Genomic DNA, 14,804 nt, shown 5'->3' on the forward strand with positions numbered 1-14,804 from the left:
GAACTATTCTCATTTACTCGGAACAAAAAATAAAATAAAAAGACAATAAAAAGTCATCTGTCGATGTAATATTTTTATTAAAAAGTAATTTACAGAGTTTATCATTAATCTGATCAGTGTATACATGGATGTACTTCTTTAATTTTCTTTTGAAACTCATAATCTAAATATACATGTTATCTTGAATTTCCCATTGGAATATAAATCTGACTAGAACATGGCACATTGTGTAAAACACACCTTATACATTAAGCAAGACTACATGTGAATAATTAAAACAAATTGCAAAGTCCCTAGGACAAAATGTTGTGTTGCAAGTTGCTAGTCCTATGTATAATGATGCTGAGAAGTACACTACACTCCAGTACTGTAGCTACAAGACAGTTTGAGAGCCTTGACTTCCCCCAGAGAAAAAAAAATGGGCCCCAAACTTGAAATTCTTAGAAAAGGAAATTGCAATGTTACTGGACTAATTAAAAAAATATAAATGAGCATAGTGCCAGCCACAGATTAGCCTTCCATGGGCCCCCTCATATGGAAACTCCTAGTTTTACTGCTGTTCCACTCTCAGATATATATGATTTAAGACATGCTGTAGCAACACTTAAGCATCTTGTCAGGCCAAGAAGGATCTAGTGATCTAACCATACTGTGTTTCATATCAAGAAACTGAAAGACTTGGCGTGTGCCCATGAGTATGCAGTGACCAGGGACTCTACGAGAAGCAGGATAAGAAAGTTCAGAAAGTTTCGTTTAGTCGGCGCAACATCTGTGGTCATATGCCGGAGAGAGACAGAAGGGGAAGGAATTATAGGAGAAGGGAACAGATCCCAGGAGACGGGACACAACCCCCGATTGATACCTGGTACCCATTCACTGCTGGATGGACAGGGGCATAGGGTATCGGAAAAGCCGCCCAAATTTTTCCATTCCGCCCGGGAATCGAACCCGCTCTCTCGGTTGTGAGCCGAGTGTGCTAACCACTGCACCACACAGCCCCCGAAGCAGGATAGGAGATCTAATGTTAATGTTTGGCCGCTGCTAGTGCTACCATCTATAGGAATCCTGAATAACTAACAGTGAAAATGCAATTCTATAAAAGTAACTAAATATTTTTAACAAATTATTTTCAAAATCTCATTTCATTTCCATTATTTAGTAGAAGAGACATGTAAATATGTGACACATTATTATTTTATTACATTATTTATAGGATATACTTGATGTTCTGTAGAAAGGAAAGGAATTCCAGCCTTGGAGTGCAACAGCCTTTTATTTACTAGACGCCAGAGAGAAAGGAAGTGCATTATTATTATTATTATTTTTGTGCTGGTCATGTAGACAAGAATAATAAAAAAAACTTAAGCATCTGGTGCATGTTGCTACGTACTGTCTGTTTTGGATTTTGACTCACTGATTCATCTTACTCGTTATAAATTAATAATCACAGGTGTAAAACTAGGTAAATACCAACACTATAGTCTAAGTCTTATGAAAACGTCCAAAAGCCCTTCCCACTACCGAAGACAGTGGAGCTTACAACTTTCCATATTGATAAGTGGCTGACCATGTTCACTTCAAAGGACGTACAAAATATTGATGTCCACGCTAAATTCGCCTTTACCGACCACTAGATGGAAAGGGTAGCAAATCCCATGAGATGAAATTAAATGCTTGATCTCTCTCTCTCTCTCTCTCTCTCTCTCTCTCTCTCTCTTGGCCTGCCTTGGTTATTTGTATATTTATCTGTAAATTTACCGGAATACAATAATGCATGTTTCTCATTTTGTTTAAATATCATGAGAGAGAGAGAGAGAGAGAGAGAGAGAGAGATTTATCTCTTGAGCTTATCTCTGACCATGACCATACCCTTGCAGACCTCAAGTCGACCAGAGTAACCTAAGGGTGAAAGAAACGAAGCCTGATTTCTCGCTAAATTAGCCGAGGAACTCACATTAGGCGCACCTAACACCACCACAGCCGATCCAGGGTTCAGGACATTTCCTAAGTAAAAGAAGGTAATGTTATACTTGTATTTTGTAAAGAATCCTTATGACCAAAAACTAACTAAAATTATGAGTATACTTTTTCTTGAACACAACAGTTAATAAACAACAGAACAATAATATGAAAATACATATAGCCACCATTGCCATATTGTTGCACTCAGAGCATAGTATTTACCTGTTTCTGACGCCTAACTATTGCCAAGAAACATCAGGATTTTACTCTTTTAACGATAACTATAAATTAGTTTCATTATTGGAGCCCAGAAGACAGTTTCGGGGGAGGAAGTCGGGAAATATAAGCGGCCGAGTATGACAATCTGGCAGTAATCTGTGGCCGAGGCAGCAGCCATATTGCAGGTATCAGATACCTAAAATAGCATACTTTTACTGCGCAAAGCAGGTGATGTCACTTATTGTGACTTCGTGAGCTTTCATATTTATCTTCGTGTATATTTCATGGTGGCAAAACTTTCATTACTAGTTTCATTTTTACTAGTGACACGAATTTGTGACTGTTTTTCACAATAGAATTTCACTCTAATACGTGAATCAGACTCCACAAAAATATTATCAGTGTGTGTATGAATGAATACAAAGATAAGCACATACTTTGATTTAACTCTAGGATGTCTCGTGGATCATTAGTAAATAAGCTACTCTTTAGTCCCTCCGCCAAGTTTGTACCCCACATTTGGTGATGTTAGGTGCGCCTATTCCACCCCTCAATACCAAAACGCCAATATCGCTCCTCGGAGGGAGAAATGGCTCCGACCTAGTGGGAGGAGCTTGTGGATAGTTTCACTTGACATTGACTATAGTGATATACAAGAATAATAAGAATCTTGTTCCTAACAATTACCCCTGTAAATGAGTAGTTTGTCTATGCAGTGGAGTGCATTAAAAACAAGCAATCTGTAACAACCTGCCAAGTCTTCTTTTGTTTTTCGTCTTTTCCACCCACACAATACAAACTCACTCTGCTTTCCCTACAGTTTGACATTTCTAGACTATAAAATGCTGAAGAACATCAGACAGTAGTTTCTTTTCTTTTCACAAAACTTTCAAGAATAATGGTCACACTGCTCTTTATATGCTGAGCAAAGAAGAAACATTTCATCAATTTCAAAATTATTCATCTAAAATCACACCCAGACATAGCCCTTAACCCAGTAGCAGCGGGGATCATGTTTCTTAATGGTCCCTCTAAGCGAGAAAAATTAGTAAAAATCATCACTCACACAAACCATTTCATAATACATATCAAAGCATTTGTGATCAGTTTATGCATCATCTATTTTGGGGGGTTTATATCATGGCACAAATTTGGCCCGTCACTGGTACCGGGTTAAATAGATGCTGTTCCTGCAAGCAGAAGACAGTAAAAGTAGCCAACAGAGAATGTCAGTCAGCATCTAGAATTCCTTCTTGTCATAGGATGGAGATGATACAGATGAAGCAAGGCTGTTCCAGAGTTTATCAACAATTCTGATTAATTCTGGGATAAAAGATCAAGACACCAATAGGGGAGCTAGAATAGAATACAGCCATATAAATATAAATTTGTACGACTCTGGAGTACATTCTTGTGCAACAGGGCAGCAAGGGTTAGTTAGGTGGCAGTGGTGATGCAGTGATTCTTGCTGGCAGTGATAACTGACAAAGCACCACAAGGCATAGAAAACTATAGGGTGTGCCATGCATGTCAATATGTTATGAGTTGCATGTGGTGCACACAAATCTAAACTACAGTACCCTCTCCAGTTCGTCATCGGACTCCCAGCGAATCACAAGCGTGTTTTCAGAGCTCAGCAAATCGTAAGGCTTCATCTGTTGCTTTAAACCGACGCGTTCTCTCTTCCTGTTTTCGTACTTTTTCCAAGGTTCGTATTTTGAAATAGCAAGGGAGTAAAGGAGGAAAAAAGTGAGCTCCGAGGGGCAGCATGAGCCAATTATAATGGTGCCACTGTAAACAATTGCCTGCGCCATGCCGGGCTCGGGGCCGACCATCAGGCCCAAATGAATAATCTACCGGTGCCATAGGCCACATGTAAAAAAATAAAAAATGAAAAAATAAAATAAAAAACTCCACGGGTCGGAACAAATAAGCGCTTTTTCAGCGTTTTCATCACCTCGAGTTTCGCAATCCTCGAGTTTAGCGCTATTCCTTCGGAACGCAGGCTCAATATTTTTGTAACACTCATCATTTCCCAAGCCCCCCATGGCTCCTTCTAGAACTTTCCGCCTTGTTACCCTTCCTCCTCCTCACTCATCTCACTCAAGCTATTTTAAGTTCTTTAGACAGGAGACGGACCACATTAACGCATCACCCCAGCCCTGTATCACAACAACCTGGCTGGCGAACTGCTGATCCTGGAGGCAAGACTCGGGACCCAGCGGCCGCACGTGTTATCGCTTCCATGTCTCAGCTCCGTATGACACAGTGTGTGTGTGTGTGTGTGTTCCTGAGAATGTGTGAATGTGAGTTTTACATTTGAATCAGCTGATGTTTATTTTAGGCTCCCATGAATCGGCTGACAGCAGAAGCCTCAGAGCAAGTAGGATTAATTTGTAACTGAAACCACCCAGTAACAATTACATTTGAATGAATTAAAAAGGTGAAAATATAGCTCTCAGCCACTCATAATTTCAATTTATCTGAAGTAAGTATCCACAAACAATGGGAGTGTATTGATGAGCTGAGGGCAGGGTTTAGTTTCTATTCAGATAAGGGGCAGGAACATACCCTTTGCAATGGTCACAGTGGGTATTTAAAATCTTACACCGGTTGGATTTTCATATTTTTTTATTGATTTTCTTGAATTTTTTGTTTTGGCCAACCAACTACTTGGGGGCTCTGGATACCCAGAGGTCAGATGATCAGAGTTTCACTGTATAATAAAGTTTGTTTGTTATATTAGATGAAATGTGAGGCACAGATGGACAAGAACAGAGGAGTTTACAATTGGGCAGACAAAGCTTGGTAACCCGGTTACCGCCGCTGCCTTATGTGTGTGTACATGTTTGGCCAGCCCACCACCGAACAGAACTCTGCACTTACCAAACTTGTTCGGTAAATCCCCACACATACAGGACTGGTCCAAAAGTTGATTAGAGATAAAACTCGTTACATCGGGGACCATAAAAGTGAGGGTTTACGATATGTTAATAACTGTGTCATACATTATAAAATATATACTCCATTTACCTTCATAATAAATGCAGTACTTCATCACAAAAATAACTCTTGTTTTTGGCATGCCCTAAAAGCAAGTACAACTTACTTCCTGCCTCCACAGTGCTTACAGTAGTTAGAGAAAACCTCCACTCGGCTGGAAGCCCTCCTCCTGTGTTCCCTCGGCTGCTTCCTGGAGGAAAAAATCTGCTGTCGACTATTTCCCCAGAGACTAGAGTGGTTGACTGGTGGAACAGAACCTCTCTCTTCCCTCCAATCATTTATGGTCAAGTTTCTCTGCTTTTTAATAAGGTTTTCAATTTCCCGGTTTCTGAATGCTGATGCTTGGAGAGCTGTTGGCCGCACCTGAAATAGATCAAGAATATATAGATATATATATATATATATATATATATATATATATATATATATATATATATATATATATATATATATATATATATATATATATATATATATATATATATATATATATATATATATATATATATATATATATATATATATATATATATATATATATATATATATATATATATATATATATATATATATATATATATATATATATATATATATATATATATATATATATATATATATATATATATATATATATATATATATATATATATATATATATATATATATATATATATATATATATATATATATATATATATATATATATATATATATATATATATATATATATATATATATATATATATATATATATATATATATATATATATATATATATATATATATATATATATATATATAACAAAGATGGCAAATACCTGATTTTTGTTGAGGTGAACATTGAAAGACGTTTTGTCACCTATGTGCCTAACAGATGAGCCAGTTCCATATGGCACATATGTGATCCTATCACGGCTGCGATAGTTCCTGCGAGTGGTCCGGGAGAGTTGAGAGGTTAGAGGAACCTGCCGACTCTTCACAACTCTGGTCCCCGCTGAGGTTGTTCTCCCTGCTGTTTCATCTACTTCTTCTCTCACAGCTGAAGCAAAGGTAAACAGTTATGTAAACTCAAGCAAATATTCAATTAGCTACTGGTGTCACCCAAAAATCTTTAGAGAAACACTCTATTTAATTCAATACTTGCCCACCTAAGAATTAACCTTTCTGTGACCTGTGTGTGTGTGTATTTACCTAGTTGTGACACATGGGAAAAGAGCTATGCTCGCGCTGTTCCGTCTCCATTATACTGTGCACAGTATAATAATTAGGGAAAAATATTATAAATGAGTTAAAAGTGAAAAGAACAAGTGAAAATACAGTTTTCAGGATGCCTGAACTGACTATGATTGTCAGAGGGGTTTACCTTTCCAATGGCACCTCCTTGCTGCTTGGCATTTTCATGAACCTGCTTTACTTTTTTGTGCCTTTATTACCTCTGGGTCTCCTCGCTTTACATGGATTTACCTTCGGAAGTTTACAGCACAGCACTTTTATGCATTTTTATTTATTTATTATTATTTTTTACGTCGTGGCCTATTGCGCCGGTAGGCTTCTTCTCGGTGGATCCTGATGGTCGGCCCAAGGCTTCCTAGTGGGGCCTGATGGTTGGCCCAGCCCGTTCTGGTGCAGGCGAGTGTTTATAGTGGTGCCATCTTGCATTGGCTCACGCTGCCCTCCCAGAGCTCATCTTTAATCCTAGAATCTAGAGTCCAGGTTGATAGGTGGTCTTCTGGACAGCATGTGGGTAGTTTTAAGCCACTCGGCGGTGGCTGAAAAATCCCAGTTTGGTGGCACCGGGCGGGGATTGAGCTCGCGTCGTCCTGAACGCGGCGCCGTCAGGCTATCCATTCAGCAATAAAATGCATCGTGTCTTTTTCCTGAATGTGACTTAATTTTATGTTTCTGGGGTCCTTCCCAATAATCTGAACAATTCAATAATCTGAATGACTTCAGTCAGATAATTATTGGACTTTTACTGTGATATAGTAAGATTTGGATGCACACTCTCATGATAAAAAAATGACCAACTACTATACCTGGTATGAGGTCATACTCCCTAGCCTGGCTTCCAGATTTCATAACCCCAAGCTGAACGCTGGGAGACCTAGTTCTGTTTCTTGGTCCCACAGTCTGGCCCCCTGCTGCATGCACCTCACTGATGTCTGCTTCACTGCCTCCATCACCTCCAGGGTGTCCTGTTGTGGTCCCATCTTCTCTGCCAGCTCCTTCATCTGCACTGTCTGAAGTTCTTTGTTGATCATAAATTCTGCAAAGGGTAAAGGGTATAACTTTTGATGATATTTCCAAGAATCAGTTAACCTCTTCAATCTGGTCATGTATCGTTGTCATACTATATTTACTTTAACATAGAGAGCAGTTTTCTGCATTGTAGGCGGTGGCTGAGTGGTAGCGTGCTGGGCCCACATTCACCACGTGATGGACAACGCGAGTTCGAATCCCCATGCTACCACCTTGGATTTTTCAGTCACCGCTGAGTGGCTTAAAACTACCCACATGCTGTCCTGAAGACCACCCATTAACCCAGACTCTAGAGGAAACCGTCCAAGTGAATCAAGAAGGAGTTCCGGGGGGCAGCATGAGCCAAGAGAAGATGGCGCCACTATAAACACTTGCCTGCGCCATGACGGGCTGGGGCCGACTACCATCCAGGCCCCTCAAGAGAGCCTACCGGCACTGTTGGTGTTCACGTAAAAAAAAAAAATGTCATCTTCAAAAAACTGTTATGAGTAACTAATCTATTTAACCCCTCCACCCCCACTTCCCTCATGTATGGGCTCCGTATCCTATACAGGGTGCCCGCGCATGAGAAGTTCACATGCTGAGACAAATAAAACATAACTTTTTATATAAAAACTCATCCATGAATATTGTATTATCTATCATTTGAAAGCTTATTTATTTTCCTACATTTTATCGGTGTGTATGTTGATGATTATCTAATATGAAAGTGAAGAGAACAGGAATAAAAATTGTTATTGCCTTGATTTTTCTGTATACCTTTGTGTATGGATGGATGGCTTGCAAAACTGAATTTGTATTATATCACATAATACATAAGACACACTCTTCACTATAAGATATAAATAACAGGGTTGGGTCCAAGTACAGGCGACTGTACTCCAAGTCCAAGTACCTGGATATTTTTCAAGTACAAGTACAAGAACAAATACAGTCACTTTGCTACATACTTAAGCTAATCATGAAATTAGAATTGCCAGGGATCCAAAGACCAATCCAAAGGGCTTCTTTCAGCTTTATAAGACCAAGGTTCGGTATAAGACAGGGCGGCTTAAGTCAGGAGAATCACTGATTGATAGAGATGAGGAAATGAGCGAGGTTAAAGATGTTGAGCAATGCAGAGTAGAGTCATCAGCATAGGAGTGAATATGACAGTTTGTTTTGGAAAGATAATAAATGAACAACAAAAGGAAGCTGTGTGCATCAGTATTATGGACTTTTATGCAGTTTCATATATATCACCATTTTTAAGTATTACATCCCTGAAGGCTGCATATATTTCTCACTCATAGAGAGGTTGACTATTTTTTTTTTATATTAATGTATTAATTATCACTCTGGTAACAGATTCCATCACAAATCACTCATTTATGAGATAGGTTACTATTATAGTAGAAATAGGTTACTCTCCTTAGCAAGGATAGTTTACTATTGTAGCAGTAACAGTGTTGGATGCCCCTGTCCCTGCCCATTTTGGTGTGTTGAGTGCCCCTGCCTGCCCTATTGTAACCAGTGCTCATGCCCCTGCTTGTTTCATTGACAGGTCTATGCCTGCCCTGATGTGACAGGGGTCCCTGTCCCTGCCAGCTCTGGTGTGGCTGGTGCCTCTACCTGTGTCTGCCTTGGTGTGTCCTGGCATGCTGAGTGTCCCTCCTCCCACCTCTACAAATGTGTCAGCTGCTCTTGCCTCAGCCTGCCCTGACGTGTCTGAAAACATCAAGTGCATCTAATCTCTCTTCATAGTTCATAGAAAGTGGAAGATGAGTAAGTTCAGTAAACGCAGAAATTGATCGAGATTGAAACTGAAAGCTGTGTAGTGATCTGTCCAATGCAGAACACCCATTTAGTGACATGGAAATGTCATGGATGATGGGAAGAGAATTCTGTGCATTACAGTTTTATATATTAGAACATGGTGGATTGTCAGGTGACCAGCCTTAGAGGAACTGCAGAATGAAATGTTTGTGTTTTAGAGAACATTATGAAGAAACTGGTGATTATATTATGGCAAAAGGTTGTTTTGACACTGATGATCATGTTGTTACTTCCTGGTGTTCCTGCTTACAGGAGAGAGAAAAACCAGTTGAACATGAAAATTTGATAAAAAGCAGGAATATAGCTAATATCAGGATACATGTTAAGTCATAGATGTGGTTCACCAGATATATAAGATATCAGGTGGACTTCTCCCTATGAAATGTGTAATGGATAAAGACAGTAAAAACAGAACCACGAACAACTAGATAGCTGTGGTGTGCAGCGACTTAACAAATATGTGACCATTTGTTGTAAGTTTGGAATGCTCAGTAAATAAAGAATAAAATATAAAGTGTCTTTTGCAATATCTACATGTGTTACCCATGGTTAAGAGTTAGTGATGTGAGGTGTAGCTTGCTGGAAAAAGCAGGCAGGGAGCTTTAACATAATTTACTCATATATGAAGAATAAATAACAGAATAATGACAAGGATACATAGGCCTCCAGTAAAGAGGTGGCAGGTGGCCTTGGGGAAACTGGCCTGGGGTCAGACGATCAGCACACTGACAACATCGGAGAACAACGTTGTCAAATGATGTGGTATTTATACAAAATTAGTTATTATCCTAAAAAAAACACCACAGTCTTAGCACTATTTAACCTTTTAAGATTATTGAATCATTAATTAATTTAAAAGTAGTAAAAAGCTGTCAAATGAGAGGAAGAGAGAGGTGTTGGGACTGTGTGGCAGAATGGCGGGGCAGGACTGACCCGCAGGAGCTAACACCAAAATGATCCAGGCAATCTTGTTTCATTATAGCGCAAAGTTTGAAAGTCACCCCTTATAGAGTATGGCCCATTTTTCTGAGTCACTTTGCAGAAGTCTACTACATTCTACAGCCAAACACTATTAGCATCACCCACCTTGGAGACTGCTCAGGAGAGAAACGTAGGCGTGGGACATGGGGAGGAGGGCCGGCCGGCTGACTCGGAAGTGTTGCTTGCTGCTGGATCTGTCTGTGAACAACAAGAACCAACATTATTTAAAAACTCAGAAGACAACAAAATAGGCATCTAGGCTTTTGCCCAGGTCAATTAAAATTGTTTAGAATAAATGTCCTCACTATGTCTATATGAATTATCAATATCCCTTGTCCTAGAAATAAGTTAAGACTCAGGAATTACAATACAAGATACACTGACGCCTGAGAAGCACATAAATAAGATATTCGGAGAAACATATATGGTAGTCTGCTGCAAAATATTAAAGTGGCATTTCACTACTTGGATGGGGACATAATGAAGAAAATACTAACAACATTGACTAGACCAAGGCTAGAGTATGCAGCGGTTGTTTTGTCACCTCACAAAAAAAAGGACATAAGGAAACTTGAAAGGATTCAAAGGACTGTGATTAAGATGGTACCAGAACTATCAAGTACGTCATACAAGACTAAATTGGGGGAACTGGTCCACCCAACACCCGAAGAAAGAAGAGAAAGAGGAGACCTGATAGCACTGTACAGGAACACAAGTGGAATGGACATGTTGGATAGGAATGATTTAATCGAGATGGAAGGGAGGAGGCAGCTAAGAGGACACAGTAAGAAATTGAGGAAGGGGACTCGTTTGAAAAACATAAATAAATACAGTTTTCCATACAGGAGTGTGGATACATGGAATGGACTAAACAAAGACATTGCTGAAGTGGGAAGAATCCATATGATGAAGGAAAAGTTGGACAAATAAAGATTAGGAGACAGGACTGTCCGAGCTTGAGCTCAGGCCCTGTATAATACAAATGGGTAAATACACACATACACACATAGTAGACAAGTGTAAGGAGGAACCTAAACTGTTCTATAGGTATGTCAACGGCAGCTAAAAAAACAAGGAGGGAATCAACAAGCTAAAAGTGGAGGGAAGAGTCTATGAGGATGGAGCAATGAAGACTGAAATAATGAACGAGAGATTACAATCTGTCTCCACAAAAGAAAGTGACTTCACTGAACAAGAGGGAGTGCACAGAAACCCAATGCTGGAGGACATAGAAGTAGGACCGCAAGAGTTGTTCAAGATACTAGAAGCTCTAGATGTAAGAAACAGGGGTATGGAGTTGGAGTTGGAGTCGGCTACTTTTGGTCGGAGTCGGAGTCGGTAAAAATACCCCCGACTGCGACTCCTTAACGTAATCATTTATCGTGTAATGTAGTTGTGAATTTTTTTTTCTTGTACATTATCTGGATGTTGTCTATATAGAGTACATGTAATTTGGATGTAAATACATGTAAGAAAAAGGACCTCAAGAGAGTCTACCAGCACTACAGGCAGCATCTAAAAAAAAATAAAAAAATAAAAAATTTGCAATAGAGGGGGAGGGGCATGGACCGTCACTGCTACACAGTAAAGCCACAAATATGGCCCGTTGCTGCTACCGGGTTAAACTAACTGCACTGCACTGAACCATGCCATGATTTTCATAGGGAATTGCCACATGAAAGTAAAGATTCAAAGGCAGGAACTTGGGTCACCATGAAAGATTGTTAAAATTTATGACTCACTCCTGAGAATTTGCGAGTCTGTGTCTTGGCCCTGAGAGGCTGCCCACGCCTGGTCCTCTTGCTGCCAGACCTTCAGCGTGATCCTCCTCCTCGGATTCATCACACTCACAGTCAGAATCACTGTCTTTTATTGTATGGTGTGACCACTCCTCCTCCCTTCTCCTCAATCTGAAAAAGGTTTTATTTCAGTACATACTATTTTTTACTCAATTCTCAACAATATCACACAGTAGGGAACAACAGAATTATTCATGTAACAAAGGCAAAGCATAAAATATTTCAACACTCAAAATCATACTAAAAGTCAGCCAACACACACCTCCAATCCCTCCCAACACACACCTCCTGTCCCTCCCACCACACACCTCCTGTCCCTCCCACCACACACCTCCTGTCCCTCCCAACACACACTTCCTGTCCCTCCCACCACAAACCACCTGTCCCTCCCAACACACACCTCCTGTCCCTCCCAACACACACTTCCTGTCCCTCCCACCACACACCTCCTGTCCCTCCCAACACACACCTCCTGTCCCTCCCAACACACACCACCTGTCCCTCCCACCACACACCTGTTCCTCTCACCTGAAAGTGTTGTTCTCCTGCCACACAGTTTTCCGCACTTGAGGCGCATAGTCCCTGTAGGTGAGTCTGTACGTGGACTTTCTGTGCACCATAACGAAGCCACGATCCTCTTGACCTTCTTCTCTTTGTTCTTCAGTCGCAGGTCAGTGTTTTGAGGACTGGTGACTTAATTCTTTGCCTTCTTCCTCGGTGTTTTTCCCCAAGTCACCCGCGGCGGCTGGCAGATGGCGGGGGCTACGGGCCTACCAATGTTTGCATGGAGCTGTTTGGAGCATCTTACCTGTTTCTCATTTGTTACCTGGATAGGGACACGCCCCATTCAAAAACAATGCGATGTCTCCAACCAAAACTCCACCGGACGGTTTTCATGAAGATGGTTGGCTAATATATATGAGATGGCACGGACAAGTATATGTAACTACTATTTTCAAGACAGTCAACATTTTTTAGCACTTGTCCCCTACCATTGTATCTTTTTAGTTTCCTGGTGCTACCTCCATATGTATCCTTAGTTGTATAATCACACTCTGTAGCTATTGCCTAAAAACTCAGGTTGGACAAAGCATCTTTTTTTTTTTCTTTTTTTTTTTTTTTGTGGGGGGGGGGGTATAAGCATCTTGGGCTAATCTTATACGAGTTTGAATGAATTTTTTCTAGTGGTTTGGTTGTTCTTTTGGGTGTTTTTTTTATGGATTGTCGTTGACTGTGATTGATTGATTGATAGTTTATTGTTGCAAGTAAACAACACAGGAGAAGGGAGGACGAGCATGCCATCCCAACCTGATCCTGAGAAGGTGGCTGCGGTAATTAAGGGACTGGCCGACACCCACCAACGTGAAGGAGCTGCGGAGCTTCCTCGGGTTGTGCTCATACTACCGCAGGTTTGTGAAAGGCTTCGCTACGATTGCTGCACCACTCTGCACCTCCTGACGAAGAAGGGGCGCAAGTTTGAGTGGACAGCGGAAACTCGTCCGTACTCACCTACCCAGACCCCTCTAAGCCTTTTATACTGGATTGTGATGCCAGTGATGAGGCGATTGGTGGAGTGCTGTCCCTTCTCAGGATCAGTGCGTACTCCAGCCTCGCTCACGATGTGTCCCAAGTATTGGACCTCCTTTTGGAATAGGCAGCATTTCTTCGGGCTGAGTTTAAAACACAGGGTTATTTTTTTTATGTTAGACTCAAAAATCACTATAGCAAAGAGAAAAATCATTTAACTTTGCCCCAAAAATTATTATTCACTGCCTGAAATTTGTGATCCCGTTGTAAAGAGCGCAAACAGAGATTAGCGGCTTGTGTTATCAACCACGTGGGGGTGTGGCGCGTGGCTTGTCAGCTGCGTCTCGAGTGACGGAGTGAGTGCCAGTATTCCGGTTTCCAGTGCTTCAATGCTTCTTTACTGAAGTGACTGTTAAGTGTTAATGGTGATAAGTAAGATTAACTTAATAAGTAGTGACGGCGGCCGCGTCACCGTCGTCACGAGGAGAGTCAGTTGGGTGTAGACACTCTAGTGAGCCTGAGTTTCGGTCACCCTGGCCATTCCTTGACCAGTGGGTTCGATATAAGAAGATGGTTATTAACAACTACGTCTTCGATTGCTTGCCTTGCCTCCCCAAGACCACAGAGTTGAAGGTAAGTAAGAGCACCAAGTGGCTTTTGAATAGATGAAGATACTGATATTCCATAGTCGTTTGTAAGCATGCCATGGTATTGAAGGCACCCAGTGTTGTGTTGTTTGGTGTCCCATCGTTAAAAGCTGGCGCTGTGTTTACAAACACTGGTCTCGTGAACTGCGCATGCTCAGACCAGTAAGCGTAGCCCTGTACAGTCTCACAAAGCTTTTTAACACATTAAGAGTTGCTGGAAGGCTGAATCAGACAAACAGTACCACCATCCTCGCTGTTTCTAGAACGACACTCTGTACATATAAATACAACTCGTACAGAGTGCCGTTCTAAAAACAGCGAGGATGGTGGTAGTGGTTCTGTATGTCTGATGCCCTCACTTCTTATCTCTATATTGTCATTTCTACCGACAATTTTTCTTCCACCAGTCCAGCAATTAATTATCACACATTTCTTATCTGTTGCATCTCTCAATGGTCTCTTGTTTTTAGCACCTTGATCACTTCCCTCTTTACTTGTTTTTTGGTTTTCATTCCTTTGTTGCTTTAACATCTAAGTTTACAGATCCTACTTCATCAAAAATTTCTTTCCATCTCTGGTGTTTCCTTTT

General features: G+C 40.6%; 1 protein-coding gene and 1 long non-coding RNA gene across 6 annotated transcripts in view; one reads left to right on the forward strand and one right to left on the reverse strand.

Moving 5' to 3' along the window:
• The window catches only part of LOC126982522 (uncharacterized), a 61,020-nt gene extending 51,882 nt beyond the window's left edge, over nt 1-9,138 (forward strand). The window contains exons 5-7 of one of the 3 annotated variants that reach the window (XR_007735208.1): nt 1,878-2,018; nt 6,062-6,237; nt 8,990-9,138. This is a non-coding gene — a long non-coding RNA (uncharacterized LOC126982522). Of the gene's footprint in view, nt 1-1,877; nt 2,019-6,061; nt 6,238-8,989 lie in introns of those variants that run through there. The other 2 variants (XR_007735209.1, XR_007735210.1) reach the window with 2 other exon arrangements.
• LOC126982521 (uncharacterized) lies at nt 59-12,936 on the reverse strand. 3 transcript variants are annotated; one of them, XM_050834643.1, is made up of 6 exons: nt 12,570-12,930; nt 11,985-12,152; nt 10,348-10,440; nt 7,224-7,453; nt 6,006-6,226; nt 59-5,547 (listed from the first exon to the last, which is right to left on the reverse strand). In XM_050834643.1, the coding sequence occupies exons 1-6, from the start codon at nt 12,659-12,661 to the stop codon at nt 5,287-5,289; spliced, it is 1,065 nt and encodes a 354-aa protein (XP_050690600.1). In that variant the 5' UTR covers nt 12,662-12,930; the 3' UTR covers nt 59-5,286. The 3 variants fall into 3 exon arrangements, with proteins under 3 accessions (XP_050690600.1, XP_050690601.1, XP_050690602.1); XM_050834645.1 differs by lacking the exons at nt 59-5,547; nt 6,006-6,226 and adding an exon at nt 9,058-9,153 and having other exon boundaries at nt 7,405-7,453; nt 12,570-12,931; XM_050834644.1 differs by lacking the exons at nt 59-5,547; nt 6,006-6,226 and having other exon boundaries at nt 6,787-7,453; nt 12,570-12,936.
• Nucleotides 12,937-14,804: the final 1,868 nt, after the last annotated feature.

The sequence above is a fragment of the Eriocheir sinensis genome, chromosome 51 (assembly GCF_024679095.1).
Source record: "Eriocheir sinensis breed Jianghai 21 chromosome 51, ASM2467909v1, whole genome shotgun sequence".
In the NCBI taxonomy this organism is placed as follows: Eukaryota; Metazoa; Arthropoda; class Malacostraca; order Decapoda; family Varunidae; genus Eriocheir; species Eriocheir sinensis.

Coding starts and splice junctions, on each gene's coding strand:
- LOC126982521 (XM_050834643.1), bottom strand. CDS start 12,661: ATGGTGCACAGAAAGTCCACGTACAGACTCACCTACAGGGACTATGCG. Junction 12,153..12,569: donor CAGGAGAACAACACTTTCAG/GTGAGAGGAACA, acceptor AACCTTTTTCAG/ATTGAGGAGAAGGGAGGAGG. Junction 10,441..11,984: donor AGACTCGCAAATTCTCAGGA/GTGAGTCATAAA, acceptor TGTTGTTCACAG/ACAGATCCAGCAGCAAGCAA.